Genomic DNA, 21,273 nt, shown 5'->3' with positions numbered 1-21,273 from the left:
CGGGCTGCTGCTGTCAGTGAACTGACACAGCGTCTATTAGACGCCGAAAATCAGTTCACGCTGGGGGTGCTTGGACAATATTAGGGGGTGCTTCAGCACCCAAACCACCCCCCTGGCACCGCCACTGCCCCAGTATAGCTAGTATAGTTGCCCCAGTATAGCATAGTGGCCCCAGTATAGTTTAGTGTAGCATAGTGGCCCCAGTGTAGCATAGTGGTCCCAGTGTAGCATAGGTGCCCCCAGTGTAGCATAGTGGCCCCCAGTGTAGCATAGTGGCCCCCAGTGTAGCATAGTGGCCGCCAGTGTAGCATAGTGGCCGCCAGTGTAGCATAGTGGCCGCCAGTGTAGCATAGTGGCCCCCAGTGTAGCATAGTGGCCCCCAGTGTAGCATAGTGGCCCCCAGTGTAGCATAGGTGCCCCCAGTGTAGCATAGTGGCCCCCAGTGTAGCATAGTGGCCCCCAGTGTAGCATGGTGGCCCCCAGTGTAGCATGGTGGCCCCCAGTGTAGCATGGTGGCCCCCAGTGTAGCATAGTGGCCCCCAGTGTAGCATAGTGGCCGCCAGTGTAGCATAGGTGCCCCCAGTGTAGCATAGTGGCCCCCAGTGTAGCATAGTGGCCCCCAGTGTAGCATAGTGGCCCCCAGTGTAGCATAGGTGCCCCCAGTGTAGCATAGTGGCCCCTGGTATGAGGGAAGCTTGGAAGGTGGGGTGGCGGGGTCCCCTCCTTCCGGCGCTTCCCCCTCCTAATTAGCAGCAGCCAGCAGCTTAGCGAAGCGGGCGGGGAGGACTTACTCACCTGCTCCAGGCGATGGCGCATAACGTCATCCTCACGTGACGCTGGTCTCTCTGTCGCTCACTGTGCTTCCGCAAATCAGGAAGCACAGTGGGCGGTGGAGAAGGTGGAGACCAGCGTCAGGTGACGATGACGCTATTTGCCATCGCCTGGAACGCAGGAAGTAGGTGAGTAAGTCTTCTCCGCCCGCTCCTGCCCGCTCATCAAGCTGCTGCTAATTAGGAGGGTGAAGCGCCAGAAGGAGGGGACCCAGGTGAGGGAGGTGGGGGGTCCGGCCCCCCTCCCCGCCGCTTTCCCCGCCACCCCTCCTTTCCGGGTTGCTTTCCCCCTCCTGTCCGGCCGGCACAGGCCTCTGTGGGGGCCTTGATGACACCCCCTGGGGCGCCCGACACCCGGTGCGGGGCGCCCCATGCCGCCCTATGGTAGGAACGCCACTGTGTCACTGTACCATTGGAAACGGAAGAGGTGCTGAGAAAGTAATTGCCCTTCACATGGTGTGGAGGAGCCATTACTTATTTAGGGATACGGATCCCTAGGGATCTATCCATCTTTTTCCTTGAATTTTGATGATGTCATGGTCTGGATGAATTGTTGTCGGCCGGCCTTTGATCTGAGCAACCGGAGCGGTCGCTCAGGGCGCCGGCTTCCAAGGGCTCATGTGCAGGGCTTTCTATTCCCCTCACTCACGGCTCCCTCTGATCTCCGGCACATACTGTCAGCCCTGTTAGTTCAGCCATGGGCGACCCGGCAGCAGTGATGACAGAGAGATCCCAGTGCTAATTTCCTGAATGAGCACTTCCTGTATTTGAAGTATACAGCGCGGCTTCACTCGCTCTCATCAATGCTGCTGGGCCACCCACCGCTGAACTACAGGGCTGGCAGTCTGAGTGCCGGGGATGGAGGGAGCCACGTGTGAGGGGAACTTGTTTTAATGCAGCCCACAGGGCTGTGTATGCAGGAGCACGTCGCCCCAGCTCCCCCAGAGTGCCCAGTCTCTCTCCCCCCTCCATCCATCCCTGTGTCTCTCTCTCCATCAATATCTGTGTCCCTCTCTCCATCCATCCCTATCCTGCATCCTCTCTCTCTATCCAACCCTATCCTGGGGCAGATCAGTGAGTAATGGCGCACAGCTCCTATGCATAAAAATGGCGCCGCATTAAAAAGATACCCTTATCGCCATTTATCATTAGTACTGCATAATAATGGCGCACAGGGAAAAAAGAAAAATGGCACACAGTAATGTTATCTATCAATAGCGCCCTACATAAGCCAAACTGCAGACGTTATTTAACTGCAAAACGGTGAATGGATTTAATGTGACACTGTCAAGGTTAGGCATCACCAGGGGGGTGGTTAGGGGTTAGGGATGGGTACAGAGAGGGTTCTGTGTGTTCACACTAAATAACGATAAGGCTTTAACGTTAAATACCGTGACAAACGGATTAGCGGCAACACTGTGCGCCATTCGCAGATGACACACACACACACACACACACACACGGATTACAATATAAAAAATAATGTTTATTTCTTAATATAATATATCCCCACCCTGCTTTTCACATTTTTATGTACAGGTCAGTTTCTTAGTCATCTACAGTATATTGCACATATACAGCTCATTGTTCCCAATGCTAATAGATACGTACTAAATAGTGCAAACCAAAGTGAAGTACTGTACAGATGTCATCAGGGTTTAACGATCAGATCGATCAAGACGAGGATCAATATTTGTGAGTTCATTTACTAAAATTATATTACAGTCACAGGTTTTTCTTCCATGGTTGGGATTTTTATCCAGTTTTCCTGGTCAGAATGCCAGCCAGTGGCGGCGAATTACAGAATACAGCTTCCTGGATAAGTAACCCTTAGAGTTGTGATGTTTTACAATGCAGACCTGTGAAAAGAGAAAGAATATATGATTGGTTGCTTTGATGATTCCCTTTCAAATGAAGGCACAATATGCAGAATATCAGTAAATTTATAGATATTCTACTACAGTCATTGTAAAATATCAGTAATATTTCACTATGACCTAACCTTTCCCTGGTGTGCAACTAACCCCATTGCCCCTCTCCCCAGAGGGCACCTAGCCTTAACTTCTTTACACTCCCCCTTCTCTACAAGCTTCGCTTCCCCACCCAAACTTTTTTTCCTCTTTCTTACAGATACACCAACTGTTCATGGCTAATGTTCACTTCCTGCTCCAGGAATCATCAGCATCCATATAAAAGACAACTAGGGGGGTGGGGGATGAGGGATGAGGGATAAGAAACACCCCACATAACCTAAAAAACGTGGACATTTCTCAAATTATTATTAATTTTTTTTTTTTTTAATTGTAAGAATTAGGCCTGGTTCACACTTGCGTTGTCAAACGGATTTATGAAACCAGATCTGATCACTGGTCAATAAGATCAGTTTCCAGCCAATACCACAATAAACCCCATCCGGGAATGGAACATTTTTTAGCTCTAAGGGCTCGTTTCCACTATTGCGTTGCGAAATCGCTGCGGCAAAATTCGCATGCAGATGCGAATTTTGCATGCGTGTGCATGCGAATTTTCGTGCGAATTCGCATGCGAATTCGCACGGATGATGTTGCATGCGAATTTAACCATGGCAATGCCGGTGTGCTTTTCCATTGATTTCATGCGAATTCGCATGAAAATTCGCATACCAAAACAGCATGCGAATTTCCTATTAAATACATTAGCGGCGATTCGCATGCGTTCCACTCTCAGGCGAATTCGTTGGCTCTTTTGTGCGTTTTTCACCGCTGAAAAAACGCACCTCAACAACGCTACAGTGGAAACAGGCCCATCCACTTGCATTACATGTGCGAATCCGCATGCATTGGACGCATGCAGATTCGCGATAGTGGAAACGAGCCCTCAATGTGAACCGTGCCTTCATTTTGAAGCTGAACGTTTAGATTTCAAAAATCCATTGTTACTGCGTTTGCCTGCAACTGTGCATCTATCTATTTACTAATGACATCAGTTTCCTCCTGTAACTCTTACCAAAAATCCCAAATGGGACTGGCTTCAAATTAAACTTTAATAATCAGATGAAGGGATTTTTTTTTATTTTTTTTAATCACACTAATGAACAGATCATCTAGTTCTAAGAATATCACGTTCAACACAAGTGATCAATGTCCTGCATAGGAACACCCTCCTTACGGTGCCCATACATCAGATTATGTATGGGCAGATCGACCAAGAGACCAATCTCACTGAACGAAAACCAGATCTGTCGCCTACCCATACACCACAGGCTGATTTCAGCAGGATCTATATGCAGCACTTTCAGTCCGTTCCGTCCGCCCCCCCCTCCCTTTTCCCTCCCCCCCCCCAGGTAGTGACAGGGTTGCATCACACTAGCCGTATCAGGCTGCAACCACTGTGCACTCGATTTAGCATGTTAGCCCTACATCTTACAGCATGTCCGATGCGTCCAATTTCAGCCTGAAATTGGTCACACAGTCGACCAGGCATGCTCTTAGCGGCACCAATTTTCATATAATAACCAAATGGTCGATCAGCCTCCAAGTCATCTAACATATACCTTAAATAAGTAAAACATCTGCAAACAATGCATTCAATAAAACTGATCACTGTCCAACTCACTTTGGTGTCATTGCTTTGCTAGCACGGTGCCCCGATTCTGATGAAGACTATTACAGTTACTACCCCAATCACAATGTTGGCTATGGCTGCTCTCAGTCCACCAGAAGAGGACCCGGGAGGGGACGTAGGAGAAGGAGCAAGGGCAGGCTTGGATGTAGTACTGGTGGTAGGCTTGGGGGAGACTGTAGAAGAAGGATCTGCAGAAACAGAAAAAAAAAAAAAAATACGGTATATAAAAACATACAAGTGAGCAAAGTACAAGGGATTTCTCCAAGAATCAAAGATAGTCCTCAGAGTGATTTATATGATTTATTAAAGTTGATTCGATCAAGAACATCCTATAGTAATATTGACTTGCATTAAAAAAAAAAAAAAAAAAAAAAACACACACCACACACAACTTACCAGCTAAGTGTCTGTACTGCAGCCAAGCGCCTCTGTAACAATAGTTCCCGCTTGTTACAGAGGCGCTTGGCTGAAACTGCCTTTCTTCACTGAATTTTTTTTTTTATGCAAGTCAATATAGCATGATCCTGATCGCAGCAACTTTTATAAAAAAAAAAAAAAAAAAACTCTGGGGACTATGATGTTGTTACACTGGAGACCTTTTCAGTGTTGTTGAATATTAGTCACATTCGTTTTATTTTATTTATTTAATTTATTTATTTATTGTATTTATAAAGCGCCAACATATTACGCAGCGCTGTTTTACAGGATGAACAAGTATAACAATTAAAGTGTACCTCCAGACTAAAAATCTACTCAGCAGCACTGAAAAGGCTTGGTGTTTTAACAGGTTTACAGCATCAGAACCTTGTTTTTCATACCCAAGTCTAATTTTTAATTGCTTAGAAGCTAAGCTACACCCCAGAGAAAACTGCCCGGGCATTTTCCCCTGATGCTGTGCAAAGCATGATGGGATTTCTGATGTTGTTCGTTGCCTAGCAGCTGGGAGGGATGATCAGGACAGTTGGAACTGTATCATGCTCCCTGTCACCTCCTTTCAACCAAAAAGCTGCCCCCTGAAATCACAAACCTTTGCCGGTTCTAAAAAAAGGGTAAGAGATTTCCTATTTTAATTAACATAACTAATGTAACTTGACAGTATGTTTGTTTAGGCTCAAGTTCCTCTTTTATGCTGGGCATACACGGAGCGATCTGGCGGCTCGATTAGCCGCCGGATCGACTCCTGCCGGGTCCTTGCGGCTGCCCGGATCAATTTCCGCCCATCCCTGCGGGCGCTTCCTTATCTTCCACTCGATTCCCCGCTATTGTCCGCCCGCGGGTATCGAGCGGGGAATCAATCCGCGCGGCGATCGAACCTGTCGGAAATTATCGAGGTCTATGAGTCCTTAAAGAGAATCTGTATTGTTAAAATCGCTCAAAAGTAAACATACCAGTGCATTAGGGGACATCTATTACCCTCTGTCACAATTTCGCCACTCCTCGCCGCATTAAAAGTGGTTAAAAACAGTTTTAAAAAGTTTGTTTGTAAACAAACAAAATGGCCACCAAAACAGGAAGTAGGTTGATGTACAGTATGTCCAGGGAACAGTAAATTCGGGCGCCTGAGGCAAGTGGACAAAATCGGGCGCCGCCATTCACTCCCATAATAAATATCGTTTAGTGGGCGCCCGACAGGAAAAAAGGGCGCCGGAGAAAAATAACGTTTTATAAGCGGCGCCCGGAGACTTTTACTGTTTTATAACTGCTTCTCATGATTACACATTATTTTATGATTTATAATTTTTTTAACATTATTTTTAAACGAAAAACAGTACAATCTTTTTTTCACACGTTATTAATGCTTATCACAGGGGGGTCTTAGGTTTAGGCACCACCAGGGGGGTCTTAGGTTTAGGCATCAACAGGGGGGTCTTAGGTTTAGGCACCACCAGGGGAGTCTTAGGTTTAGGCACCACCAGGGGAGTCTTAGGTTTAGGCACCACCAGGGGAGTCTTAGGTTTAGGCACCACCAGGGGAGTCTTAGGTTTAGGCACCATCAGGGGAGTCTTAGGTTTAGGCACCACCAGGGGGGTCTTAGGTTTAGGCACCAACACGGGGGTCTAGGGGTTAGGGGTAGGTACAGGGAGGGTTACTTACTATTTTTTTTTAAACGTTATTATACGTTTCACTTTTTAAACGGAAGATTAACGTTTTCACAATTGCCAATTTCATGCACATTATTTAATGATTTATAACTTTATAAAACATTATTTTTAAACGAAATATAGTACATTATATTTTTTAAACGTTATCCATGTTTATCGTTTAAAACCCGGCGCCCTTTTTTCCCAGCGCCCCTTTTTAACGTACGCGTATGTCCACACATAGAAAAATACATCCATACACAAGCAGGCTGTATACAGCATTCCTTTTGAATCTCAAGAGATCATTTGTGTGTTTCTTTCCCCCCATGCACTGAAGTTTCAGGCTGCTCTTTATTTCCTGCAAACAGCTTTGCCCTTGTTTGTAATTCCTCAGTATGTGAAAGCCCAGCCAGCTCAGAGGACAATTTATCCAGCTTGTAAAAGATAAGAAGAGAGAAGCTGCTCTAATCTAAATAACACACAGGCAGTGTGCAGAGAGTGGCCTGGAAGGGGGAGTTCATAGCAGAACCACAACACTGAAGAACTTGGCAGCCTTCCAGACACAGGCCGACAAGTCTGACAGGGGAAAGATACATTGATTTATTACAGAGACAGTGATAGTATAAAGTGCTGCAGTTAGCCAGAACACATTAGAATAGCTTTTGGAACTTGTAGGATGATAAAAAACAGGATGCAATTTTTGTTACGGAGTCTCTTTAAGGTGCGTACACACGTACTACATCCGGCAACGATGGGTCCGTCAGACCCTCCCACTGGGCGGACATTCAGCCAACAGTAGTGCGTGTGTACGTGCTGTTGGCGGACTAATAGGGCTGTTTCTGAACGATCCCCTCAGCGGATCATTCAGAAACAGCCTTATCAGTCCGCCGACAGCGCATATACGCACACTACTGTCGGCTGAACATCCGCCCAGCGGGAGGGTCTGATGGACCGGTCGCTTCTGGATGTAGTGTGTGTGTACGCACCTTTAGCCTCGTGTCCTTTGGCAGTTCTTGGCAGTTTTCTGTATTTGCCTGATAAAGCGGGATTGTTACCTGAAAAATGTGTTATTGTGGAGCTTCAAATAAATGTTATTTATGAATTAAAATAAGCTTCCCCCTTTTAAAAAATGTTTATCCTTCTTTGGCACCTCTGTTCAAATGTTTACATATTGTCAAGTCCACCTTCGGTGGGAGGGGTGTTCCCCTTTTCTGCCATCTACAGAGAGTGACTTCTTAAACCTGAGTGGGGTCAGGTTCTAATTCTCCCCACCTGCCTCGATAGTGGTTACCTGTAGGAGTATATTTCCTATCAATTGTATAGCATCACCTGTGTACCATAACAATACTACACCATATTGGGTTCTCAGTTTCCCTTTTTCCATTTTTTCAAGTGTTTAATAAGAGGTCCTTTAAACCACCAGCAAGCAAGAAAATATTCAGAACAGTAACAACGCAAAACCGTGCTAGAAGTTTGGCCGCACCATGCGCCGCCGTAGACCATAATGTGAATTACAGCTATAGCAGTGCTCAGACCGTAATTTAAGCACCATCAAAAGACCGAGCACAAATTACAGTAGTCTTCCCTAAGTCCAGGGTGACCTGGAGGGGGGGGGGGGGGATAGTAATTAAGCCTCCATGACTTTTGCAGGAGCAGGGCAAGACCTTTTTCAGCTTTGCCATGCGCCCAAATTTTCCTGCGCCATTTATATACATACACCACTGTTGCTATAGGTGGGGGGCAGGGGGAGGAGCCCGGTGCCGCCAGAATTCATTTCTGACATTGGCCGCAGTAAGACAGCCACTCCTAGTTTTGACCGGCCAGACTTCGGGTTCTGGCAGTAGCATATATATGTTCCAATATTTGTTTTTGTACTATGTACAGTGCTATGGATGATGTTGGCGCTATACAAATAAAAAATAAAAGTATCTGTTTAAAGTACCTTTTGCACCCAGCAATTGAAAGAGTAACAAAAAGTAGGTGAAAAATAGCCCTTTCAGATTCCGCAGAATTGAAATATTTCTGCAACTCGGCAATTTTAACCCAATCACATGGCTATGATACTACCGAGTACTCCCAAGTAGAATGTCGCGAACCTCCAGTTTTCGGTTCGCGCGAACTTTCGCAAACCGCAATAGACTTCAATGGGGAGGCGAACTTCAAAAATTTAGAAAAATTTCTGCTGACTGGAAAAATGATAGAAAAGATGTTTCAAGGGGTCTAATACCTGGAGAAAGACATGGTTGAGTAAAATACACATCAAAAGTCCCAGAAAAAAAAAATCTGTATTTACTACAAAGCAGTGTTTTAAAGGTCAGAAATCTCATTGAATGTTCAATTGCAGGCCTACACTGCTTTCTGCTTTATGACATCAGGAATCCCTCTCTCCCTCCTCGCGGAGGGAGGAGGGTCTCATCTTCCAGGGAATTGTAGTATTTCAAAAGCCAGCTTACATACCGTGGCTGGGAATTGAACCCAGGCTGGGCTGGGAATTGAACCCAGGTCTCAGTGTGTGGTAGATAATTGACTTAAGGGAACCTTAACTGAGAGTGATATGAATGTTTCCTGTTAAACAATACCAGTTGCCTGGCAGTCCAGCTGATCTCTGTGACTGCAATAGTGGCTGAATCACACCCTGAAACAAGCATGCAGCTAATCCAGTCTGACTTCAGTCAGAGCACCTGATCTACATGCTTGTTCAGGGGCTGTGGCTAAAAGTATTAAGGACACAGGGTCAGCAGGCGATTTAGGCAACTGGTATTGTTTTAAAAGGAAAAATCCTTATCCTTCTCAGTTTAGGTTCCCTTTAACCACTATACGACCAACAACACTACATGCTGAAGCCAGCCTAGCATGTACCATTATGATCAATCCAAGAGAAAAATTAGCTTGCTTAATGATTTGTAGCATGTCAAAAGCCAACTCACATTGGCTGGGAATAGAACCCAGGCCTACCGCTTTGTAGGCTGCTATCCTAACCATTATACCACCGTTCGCGGGCAAACCGCTCGGGAAATCTCTACTCCCAAGTCTTGCGATCAGCCTAAAGTTTCTGTTGTATATGTTACGGCCAGAACCCGAAGTTTGGCCACTTCTAGTTCTGGTCGGCCACTTCGGGTTCTGGCCGGCCAATGTGCGAAGTGGCCTGGCCGCTGCGCTGCGGCCAATGTTAGAAATGGATTGATTCCTCTGACATTAATGTATCTTCTGGCCGCAGCGCAGCAGCCAAACGTATAACAACTTCGTTAATTTATTGCAATTCAGCCGGCGGCAATGTAACAATTCAAGCCGCCGGTTTTTTTTCTGCCTCTCTCTCTCCTCTTATGGGCAGCCGGCGGGGACATGCGTGTCCCCGAGAGTCGTTCGTCGTCCCAGGAAAGCAGAGCGGGGAGGCTGCAGACATTGCTTCTGCCAGCACCCGCTTTGCAAGAACGTCAGGATTCCCCTGCCGCGACGAATGACTCCGGGGGGACACTCGTGTCCCCGGCGGCTGCCCATAGGAGAGAGCGAGAGAGGAGGGGGGAGGATAGAGAGGCGGGGGGGGGGGAGAAGGAGAGAGAGGCAGAGAAAAAGCCGGCGGCAATGTAACAATTCAAGCCGCCGGCTTTTTCTCAGAATTGCATTAAATGAACTAAGTTGTTATACGTTTGCCCGCTGCGCTGTGGCCAGAAGATACATTAATGTCAGAGGAATCAATCCATTTCTAACATTGGCCGCAGCGCAGCGGCCTCTTCGCACATTGGCCGGCCAGAACCCGAAGTGGCCGGCCAGAACTAGAAGTGGCCAAACTTTGGGTTCTGGCCGTAACATATACAAGTTACTGTGGAAAAATTACCTAATCAATTCTGGTGTATTTAGCAAATCACAGAATGTAACTGACGCTTACTGAGGTCTTTACTTTTGAATCTTTTTAGGCCCACATACATCAGTTAGCAAAAGGTGGGCTATCCCTATGAATGTATCTAATTTAGAGTTGAGCTGAAATTTTCGTAATTTCGCATTACTATAATTACGCATGCGAAATTTGCGATTACGATGCGAAATTAGCGTAGCGAAATTGCCATTAAAATCATAATTGAAAATACCGTAAGCGTAATTTTCAACGCGAAATTTCGCGTTTCGTTCACGCCGTAATTTCGCATTAAACGCTACCGTAATTTCGCGTTAAACCGTAACGCTCCGTATAATATAAAAAAGCCGCCGACTTTAAGGGTTAATAGCAAAGCCCCCTTAAATGCTAAGAGCCTCAAATTTGGAGAATATATTAAGGAGATCAGGAGGAATAAGAGGAAAAAAAAAATTTCAAAAAGACCTTATAGTTTTTAAGAAAATCGATGTTAAAGTTTCAAAGTAAAAATGTATACATTTAAAAACCCGCCGACTTTAACGGTTAATAGCAAAGCCTGCTTAAAGTTTAGGAACACCAAATTCCTAGGGTATATTAAGGGGATCAGTGGGAATAAGAGGAAAACATTTTTTTTCAAAAAGACCTTATAGTTTTTGAGAAAATCGATTTTTAAGTTTCAAGGGCAAAAATGTCTTTTAAATGCGGAAAATGTCAGTTTTTTTTGCACAGGTAACAATAGTGTATTATTTTCATAGATTCCCCCAAGTGGGAAGAGTTTTACTTACTTCGTTCTGAGTGTGGGAAATATAAAAAAAAAAAAAACGACGTGGGGTCCCCCCTCCCAGACCTCTTTAACCCCTTGTCCCCCATGCAGGCTGGGATAGCCAGAATGCGGAGCACCGGCCGCGTGGGGCTCCGCACCCTGACTATACCAGCCCGCATGGTCCATGGATTGGGGGGTCTCGGAAGGGGAGGGGCAGCCAAGCTTTCCCCTCCCCCTCCGAGCCCTTGTCCAATCCAAGGACAAGGGGCTCTTCTCCACCTCCGATGGGCGGTGGAGGTGGAGGCCGCGATTTCCTGGGTGGGGGGTTCATGGTGGAATCTGGGAGTCCCCTTTAAAAAGGGGTCCCCCAGATGCCCACCCCCCCTCCCAGGAGAAATGAGTATAGAGGTACTTGTACCCCTTACCCATTTCCTTTAAGAGTTAAAAGTAAATAAACACACAAACACATAGAAAAAGTATTTTAATTGAACAAAAAACATAACCACGAAAAAAGTCCTTTAATATTCTTAATTAACCATTAATACTTACCTGTCCCTTTAAATAAATGATCCCACGCAATATCCTCAGAAATGTTCTATCAGTTACAATGTAACAAAGTTATTACAATGTAACAACTTTGTTACATTGTAACTACGCCGCACCCAACGTCACTCACCGCCGCCGCCGCCTCCGCGTCTGTGCTGCAGGACCCGACAGAGCTCTGAGCTATAGCTCAGAGCTCTCGAAAGCATCTTTGTATTTGGGCTCCAAGGAGCCCCATTGGTCCTTAGCAGACCAATGGGGTTCCTTCTGATTTGAAGGAACCCCATTGGTCTGCTAAGGACCAATGGGGCTCCTTGGAGCCCAAATACAAAGATGCTTAGAGAGCTCTGAGCTATATAGCTCAGAGCTCTGTCGGGTCGTGCAGGACGCTAAGTCCCCGCCGGCTCCGCTGCCCTCCCCGCCTCTCCCACATGTCACCCACATGTGGGTGACATGTGGGTGACAGATGTGGGCGGGGTGGACAGCGGGAGCTGCGGGGACTTAGCGTCCTGCACGGACGCGTATGCGGCGGCTGAGCGGCGAGTGGCGTCGGGTGCGGCGTAGTTACAATGTAACAAAGTTGTTACATTGTAATAACTTTGTTACATTGTAACTGATAGAACATTTCCGAGGATATTGCGAGGGATCATTTATTTAAAGGGACAGGTAAGTATTAATGGTTAATTAAGAATATTAAAGGACTTTTTTCGTGGTTATGTTTTTTGTTCAATTAAAATACTTTTTCTAAGTGTCTGTGTGTTTATTTACTTTAACTCTTAAAGGAAATGGGTATGGGGTACAAGTACCTCTATACTCATTTCTCCTGGGAGGGGGGGTGGGCATCTGGGGGACCCCTTTTTAAAGGGGACTCCCAGATTCCACCATGAACCTCCCCCCCAGGAAATCGCGGCCTCCACCTCCACCGCCCATCGGAGGTGGAGAAGAGCCCCTTGTCCTTGGATTGGACAAGGGCTCGGAGGGGGAGGGGAAAGCTTGGCTGCCCCTCCCCTTCCGAGACCCCCCAATCCATGGACCATGCGGGCTGGTATAGTCAGGGTGCGGAGCCCCACGCGGCCGGTGCTCCGCATTCTGGCTATCCCAGCCTGCATGGGGGACAAGGGGTTAAAGAGGTCTGGGAGGGGGGACCCCACGTCGTTTTTTTTTTTATATTTCCCACACTCAGAACGAAGTAAGTAAAACTCTTCCCACTTGGGGGAATCTATGAAAATAATACACTATTGTTACCTGTGCAAAAAAAACTGACATTTTCCGCATTTAAAAGACATTTTCACCCTTGAAACTTAAAAATCGATTTTCTCAAAAACTATAAGGTCTTTTTGAAAAAAATTTTTTTCCTCTTATTCCCACTGATCCCCTTAATATACCCTGGGAATTTGGTGTTCCTAAACTTTAAGCAGGCTTTGCTATTAACCGTTAAATTCGGCGGGTTTTTAAATGTTTACATTTTTCCTTTGAGGGCTTGTTTCCACTGTTGCGACGCGATTTCGGCCGCATTCCGACGCTTGTAAAAACGCATGCGGATGCGTTTCCACATGCGTTTTTACCCGCGATTTCGCCTGCGATTTCGCATGGCAGGGTGCCATGCGAAATTAACCATGACACTGCCAGGGCTAAATAAAATTGAAAAAGGTGCGAAATCGCACGCGAAATCGCGGGTAAAAACGCATGTAACAAACGCATGCGTTTTTACTATTAAATACATTAGCGGCGATTCGCACGGATTCCCGACGCAGGCGAAATCGTTGGCTCTTTTGTGCGTTTTTTTCACGCTGAAAAAAACGCACCTCAACAACGCTACAGTGGAAACAGGCCCATCCACTTGCATTACATGTGCGGATCTGCATGCGTTGGACGCATGCAGATTCGCGATAGTGGAAACGAGCCCTGAAACTTTAACATCGATTTTCTCAAAAACTATAAGGTCTTTTTGAAAAAAAAAAATTTCCTCTTATTCCTCCTGATCTCCTTAATATATTCTCCAAATGTGAGGCTCTTAGCATTTAAGGGGGCTTTGCTATTAACCCTTAAAGTCGGCGGCTTTTTTATATTATACGGAGCGTTACGGTTTAACGCGAAATTACGGTAGCGTTTAATGCGAAATTACGGCATGATAGGACTGTAATGCGAAAATTACGCTTACGCGAAATTTCGCGAAATCCTTCTTCATTACGATTATGTACTTACGGCCATAATCGTAATTACACTAATTACGTGAAATTTCGCAAAATCGTAATTAGGTCATTACGCTCATCTCTAAAATTATTTGAATTAGAGAAAAAGGTGAATATCTTCTGTGACAGCGTCAGCAATTCTGTGCAGAGATGGAAAACGGAACTATAATTTCTCTGATTAACTAAGGTTGATGATGACTGATGGGCGCTTATTATGATATCTGTGATAACTGCATATGGAATCCAAAGTACCACCAGAAAAATAAGACTTATATTCTATAAATCATAAGTGTTGCATTACTTACATGTCAGAGTCAGTCTAACAGCATTGCTGGTCTCAGTGGTTGAGCCGCTAATGGCCTCACAAGTAAAGCTCCCGGAGTCATTTATAGAGACAGGGCTGATGGTCAGAGTGGAGTTGGCTTTGGAGAGAACTGTAGTAACATGATAGCGGCTGTCTCCAGGTAATGCCGCTCCATCCAAATTCCATAAATAATCAGCATTAGGAATCTGTGTTGTACAGAGTAGAGCCACCGAATCTATTCCCACCACGAGTGGTCCTGTTGCGTTACTGGTCAGGGTTGTCCCAGATTCCACAGATGCTGAAGCTGGAAATGGGTAAAAGGTCTGTTAGGATCAAACTGATATGACTGCATGAAGAGCAACAATAGGAGCAAGTAATTTTGCTATAGGAAAGCTGTGGTGAGAGGATAATTAGGTCTTCAATATCTATTCCTGCTGAAAAAGTGAACCCGAGGTGAGCTATATGGAGGGTGCCATATTTATTTCCTTTTAAAGAGACTCCGTAACAAAAATTACATCCTGTTTTTTATCATCCTACAAGTTCCAAAAGCTATTCTAATGTGTTCTGGCTTACTGCAGCACGTTCTACTATCACCATCTCTGTAATAAATCAACTTATCTCTCTCTTGTCAGACTTGTCAGCCTGTGTCTGGAAGGCTGCCAAGTTCTTCAGTGTTGTGGTTCTGTGATGCATCTCCCCCCTCCTGGCCCCTCTATGCACACTGCCTGTGTATAATGATCTCTTGAGATACAAAAGGAAGGATGTATACAGCCTGCTTGTGTATAAATGTATTTTCTATGTGTGGACATACTGTACATCAACCTACTTCCTGTTTTGGTGGCCATTTTGTTTGTTTATAAACAAACTTTTTAAAACAGTTTTTAACCACTTTTAATGCGGCGAGGAGCGGCGAAATTGTGACAGAGGGTAATAGGAGATGTCCCCTAACGCACTGGTATGTTTACTTTTGTGCGATTTTAACAATACAGATTCTCTTTAAGTAATACGAGTTGCCTGGCTGCCCTGCGGATCCTTTGCCTCTAATACTTTAATTATGCATCGTAATGCGAAACTTGACTATTTTAATTTTGCTTGTAATAGTAATATTTCATAATTCCATGTGGATGCAGAGAGATGGATAGGAGATAGATTTTTTTATTTTCTTCTGTTGAGAATAGGTAAAAGAAAAAAAAAAAAAAAAAAAAAAAAAAAGTCAATTCACAAAAACAAGGACTTTTTGGAATTTTTTTTTTTTTTTTACTTGTGCCCACTGTTCTCCTTAACCATTTAACGGCAAACTAACGTATTAAAACGTCATGCTTTTGCCTGTTAATGGCAACATGACGTTTTAATAAGTCGCTCATTCCCGCCGCCGCTCCGCACGTGTTCGCGCCGTTTCCGTCGGGTTCCCGTGCTGGGTGATTGGGGAAGAGGACCGAGCGGTCCTCTACCCAATCGCACTGCCTGGAGTGAATGGACCCGACTGCGAACAGCGGCCACCTCCATTCACAAAGACAGGAAACTAACAGTTTAACAAAGTGTAAAAAAAAAAAAAATAAGTGATCACTTCCTATACGGGAGAGTGTTCACTAGCTTGTGGCCAAAAAGTATATTACAGATACAAAGTACATACATGTACAATTACATACACACTTAATAAAATTGATGAAATTACACTTCCAACCCTCCCCCCCCCCCCCCTAAAAAAAAAAAAAAGCAGCTTCAAATAAAATAGTTGCCTTAGGGACTCAGCTTTTTTAATCTATTTTTTATGGGGGAAGATTAATTTTAATTTATTATATAGGGGCTTGTAATTATGGCCAGAAGAAAAAAAAAATAAAAGAAACAGAACAGAAAAATAACACCTATATTTCAAAATAATATATTGTCGCCATACATTGTGATAGGGACATAATTTAAATGGTTTAATAATCGGGACAACTGGGCAAATAACATGTTTGTTTTATCCACAGGAGAAGGTTTAATTTTAAAAGTATAATGGCTGAAAACTGAGAAATAATGATTTTTTTTCTTTTTTTCCATTAAAACGCATTTATAATAAAAAAAATTCTTAGCAAAATGTACTACCCACAGAAAGCCTAATTGGTGGTTAAAAAAAACGAGGTATAGATCATTTTCTTGTGATAAGTAGTAATAAAGTTATTAGGGAATAAAAGGGAGGAGCACTGACAAGTGAAAATTGCTCTGGTCCGTTAGAGTAAAAACCCTTGGGGGTGAACTGGTTAAAGAGAGTCTGAAGTGAGAATAAATCATTATTTTTACCTGCTAGTTCGCTTAAGAAGTAGAAGAAGAGGTGAAACGCCGTATTCCAGCAGCAAAACGAGGGGTTTAGACCCCCAGGTGGAAATCTGGGCAGCGCTTCCTGAAGGAGGCAGAGCTCAGCTCTGCCTCTAATGAAGTCAATTGCCGCCTCTCCCCACCCCTCTCAATCTTCCTTCACAGATTGACTTCAGTGAGGCAGAGCTACAGCTAAAAGCTCTGCCTCCCCGGGCAGCAAAATCCACGACTTTGAAAGTCCTGGATGTTTGCCCCAGGATTTGGTGGGTCTAAACCCCTCGTTTTGCCGCAGGAATGCAGAGTTTCACCTCTTTTTATACTTAAGCAAACTAGCAGGGGAAAAAAAAAAAAGTTGTTTTATTGTCGCTTCAGAGTCTCATTAATATATGTAGCAATAGCATGTACGGGGGCGTTGCTATTCATGGCTAAAGTCGGCACAAAATTACACAACATTTTATGCTAAATTACGAACTATATGAAATCAATTGAATTTACAAATCATAATTACATATGGGCAAAATTGTGAAAATGTACGCAAAATTTCACGTAATCAGCTTATTACGATCATCACTAATTACTTTCAGCCATAAACGCTGAACAAGCATGCAGCAAATCAGGTATTTGGCAATATTGTCAGATCTGACAAGATTAGGCGCATGCTTGTTTCTGGTGTTATTCAGAAATGACTGCAACCAAATAGATCAGAAAGGCTGCCAGGCAACTGATATGGTTTAGAAGGAAATCAACAGGGCAGCCTCCACATCACTCACCTCGCTCTTGTTCACTTTAAATGCTCATTGCCTGGTTACCAGGTTGATCTTTTCACTTACATACCTACAGCAAGCTTGTATCCTATAGAATCAGCTGACAGGTCACTGAAGGCGTTCATTCATCCAGGCAGTGATAGCGTATCAAAAAACACACACACACACACACACACACACACACACACACACACACACACACTGGGCCCCCGGTTTGGCGCTATATAAATACTAGAAAAACACCACCACAAACCAAACCACCACATAGCATTGCATTAGCAAGAGCTGTACAAATCACTAGCGCTTAAAAAGGCTCATGCAGTGTGAGTAGAGAAGGCAAAAACAACACCAAAATACCACACCAATCAGAAGAACAATAAATAAAATAATAATAATAATAATTTACAGCGTAATCTAATAAAGCATATTTTCCCCTTATTGTGCTCAAAGTGATGGGGAAGTTCGCACTTTCATTGGAAGATCGATAGAGAACGCAAAATCCACAGATGTTGACAGAATAGATTAAAAACAGATTAAAATACTGAACTGTAATAGCAGCTACAACACAATGCAATTTCCTGTCCAATCGACAGGTAATCTGGCAGGACTACGCATGCCTTTTTCCCTCTTGCCAGCTACAACTTCTTCCATTCCCTACCTTCTACTGAAATATACCGAAAGCGGTCAATTTGATACCAACTTAATCTGATTTACTAACTACCTTTTACCACTGTTATCCAGTCAATTCCCCTATACACATTATGTAGTTTACACCGACCCATTCCTTGCAATCACGCCCCTACTATAACATATCACTTAACACTGTTTTTGAAGTACTATTCTTATTACACTAACTAATAATCCATTTGTATCTTTTTATGGCAATATGTATAGCTATGCCTCTGTCTTTTGTTTACAGTTGTTTATACCCTGCTTATTGCCTGAAGAAGTGGGCTGTGCCCGCGAAACGCGTTGCATCTTTGGGGTACTTTCAATAAATGTGTATACTGTATCTATATTTACAGTCCTTGGTGTCTGCTTTAACGGAGGCGAGTCCACCACTTCCTTCCAGCAATTTTTTTTTAAATTTTAGGTACCTTATCCTTTTGGCGCCTCTGTTCACCTACCAATAAATCTGGCAGGAAGTTGCAATGGCCTCAATTCACAATGCCTTACCGCATGCGGTAAAATAGTATGTGCAAAATATCACCCAAAAGATCACCATTGTGTAATTCTCAAAGATTTATCTCCTTAATTTTCCGCATGCGGTAAAAGTTCGGTAGAAAAGTAACTACATTTCCTCCACTTTGAAATTCTTAATTGAATAAATGTGCGGATAATTGGTGATAAATAAGGATTTTTTATCACCTATAGAGGGCAGGTGATAATTTTCACTTCTCTGCTGTTGGACTTTAGGATGGAGCCTTTTGAGCTGTCAATTTTCCACAGGAGGCAGAGAAGACGAGTGTAATCTCAAGGCGCACTTTCACACCTCATACAGTCTTTTAGATGATTTTATAGATGCTGAGGAGGAAATTCCTCTCTGCTCTAAAAGATAAGCAACAGCATAATAACCTTTAAAGAAAAACATTTGTTACAGCTGATACAAATCCTGCAATAAATCTCCAGTGTGCCTACTTCCTGCTTTTATGGAAGCAGACATTGTTAACATCCTGTGTTTACAAATTAGCTGCTCTGCTGAGGCTCCAAGATGGCACAGCTAAGAGCTCAAATTACAGTTGTGATTAGTCACAGATGAGGGAATTAGACAGGCTAAACTCTCTAAATCACAGGTGTCGAACTCCAGACCTGGAGGGCCAGATCCATGCCAGTGTTTAGGATGGACTGAGAAAGAGAGAAATGTGTTCTACCTGATTCAGACCCATCAATTCATTTGAGCTGTGTCAAAAATGTGTGAGGACCTCGGCCCTCGAAGGACCGGTTTGACATCCCTGCTCTAAATGCATTTCTATAGGTTTTCCCTCTGTCTTGTGCAAGAGTTTAGGTCCACTTTAAATGTGACAGGCTTTCCTGGGTCATTTTTGTGTAATGGGCGTGGCAGGCATATGGGCTGCCCTACAGTGGTCAAAAAAAAGCTTTATTTTCGCACGTTACCGACCAAGTACCGAACACTTAATTAATTTACCGCAATATTACCGAACGATTACCGACCGTTTAACCGCACTTTTATCGAACATTTATCACTCTCGGAAAATTTTTAGTGAATACTCAAAAAAGTCGGCAATTATCACTGGAGGAAATTTTGCGACAAAAAAAAAAAAAAAGTTACCGCCTGTTATTGTGAATAGAGCCCATTGTGTGTATATGTCCAAAAAGCGCTCAATTGATAATGAGACAGATTTTCTCAATCATGTTATCGAACATGACGGAAATAATTGTCGATTCCTGTCAAACAGGAAATGGCATTGTGTGTACCCAGCATAAAAGCTCCATACACACGCTGGATAAAAGTTGATGCACATAAACTAGCTTTGTAGCATAGGGCTGAAACACACTCGAGAATTTTTAAGCATTTAGGGATCGATTTAAATCACTAGTGATGGATTTCCCTAAACGCTCTGCCAATGTAAATAAATGCAATAAATTCCACAGTAGTGATTGCGATTAGCAGAATCGCAATGGCAGGACATGCAGCATTAGCGCTTCAATATAAAAGTATTGAAGCGCTGGATAATTGCTACACAACAGATTTGTGTGCGATTTTAAATTCTTGAAAAAATTAGATACATTTATAATAATTTGAAAGGATCAGAATTAAAAATCGCTATTACAATCGCTGGCAAATAGCTCACACACAAAAAAAAAAACAAAAAAAAAAAAGGATACCAAATCACTGGAAAATGCTCATGAAATAATTTACAAAATACTAATTAAAAACGCTAGCGATTGCAATAGCGATTTGCAGTGGGTTCCAAGCCTGAAACAAACAGGTAGGCCAAACGATTAGGTTTTTAAAAATTGTGCTTGTAAGCATAAAGTGACACCTAACAGGTGCACATGCTCTGGAACGACTTGTACACACCGAATGACTGCACAATATCCGCCCAATAGTCATCTGGGTTGATCTGCCAGCTGGATTGGGCAGAATACCCAATACTAGTCATTGGTCATTGCTGTCTAGGTACAGCTTTTAACACCATTGTTGTCTAATTCGGCAAAATCTGTTATTCATCAAACATTTCAAACGACTTTTGATTGGCGTGTGTACGCATCTTACAATCACATTGTAAACTGGATTAATCCATGCGAGAGAAGTTCCCAGTTCCATCATTCCAGCCAGTTCCATTCCATGGACTCGATGGCGTAAGACGGGTTTAGCGGGCTTCAAGTGATTCCAGCATTTTCTTTTATCATCTAACAAAGCAATCAAGTTCACGTTTGAACATTATTGTACTACTCACCTAAAAGAACACAGAGAAGGACCCCGAGGGAGACTGGGCTGAGTGCCATGACTGGAGTTCACCTTGTACTGCTCTGCTGGATGTGTGACTACAAATCTGACTTTCTCAGCAATGTAACCAGTCCACAAGGAGAGATATACCTGGTCTTGGAGGCTGTTCCTTTCAAAAGTGACCTAATAGGAAAAGTAGGCTGGCTCCTGCACAAAAAGCCGTAGAACAGGTTTACAAGTCTTTCAGGAAAAAATAGTTAATATATGGGAACATGTAGTCACACACAATACATTCAGATGCTGACTGTAGTGGTGAATGACGCAAGACACTTCCTGTAGTATCAGATTCTTAGCAAGGTTTGCTTCCTGTTTCAAAAATTACCACATCTCCCTTTATGCCACAAATTGCATTGGAACTCCACATTTGCAGAACTGTCAGCAAGCAGAAATGTTCTTTCTAAATATAGCCAAATGCAATGGAAACTTGTGCAGATTCTGACATTGCTTGACCTGATGCAGAGGCAGTATGACAGGCTGGAGGATGCCAGACGGACTCATCAAGCATTGTCCCTGCCTCCTCTCCTCCCTGTCACAGGTGTTCTCACTAGGTAGCATAATGCATGATGAGAAACCAGC

At 43.8% G+C, this 21,273-nt stretch overlaps 1 protein-coding gene and 1 long non-coding RNA gene across 2 annotated transcripts in view; one reads left to right on the top strand and one right to left on the bottom strand.

The window, feature by feature from the left end:
* Positions 1-2,295: 2,295 nt before the first annotated feature.
* On the bottom strand, positions 2,296-21,155 carry LOC137522911 (carcinoembryonic antigen-related cell adhesion molecule 6-like). The gene is made up of 4 exons (XM_068243054.1): positions 20,648-21,155; positions 14,165-14,467; positions 4,425-4,621; positions 2,296-2,689 (listed from the first exon to the last, which is right to left on the bottom strand). Exons 1-3 carry the CDS (start codon positions 20,694-20,696, stop codon positions 4,443-4,445), a joined length of 531 nt encoding a protein of 176 aa, XP_068099155.1. The 5' UTR covers positions 20,697-21,155; the 3' UTR covers positions 2,296-2,689; positions 4,425-4,442.
* LOC137522913 (uncharacterized) overlaps positions 5,403-21,273 on the top strand; it is a 42,867-nt gene continuing 26,996 nt past the window's right edge. Inside the window, exon 1 of the long non-coding RNA XR_011022483.1 lies at positions 5,403-5,482. This is a non-coding gene — a long non-coding RNA (uncharacterized lncRNA). The remainder of the gene's footprint in view (positions 5,483-21,273) is intronic.

Source organism: Hyperolius riggenbachi, chromosome 6 (genome assembly GCF_040937935.1).
Source record: "Hyperolius riggenbachi isolate aHypRig1 chromosome 6, aHypRig1.pri, whole genome shotgun sequence".
NCBI classification, from domain to species: Eukaryota; Metazoa; Chordata; class Amphibia; order Anura; family Hyperoliidae; genus Hyperolius; species Hyperolius riggenbachi.
Note: the sequence above shows the minus strand (reverse complement) of the source record. Positions and strands in the feature narration are given on the sequence as shown.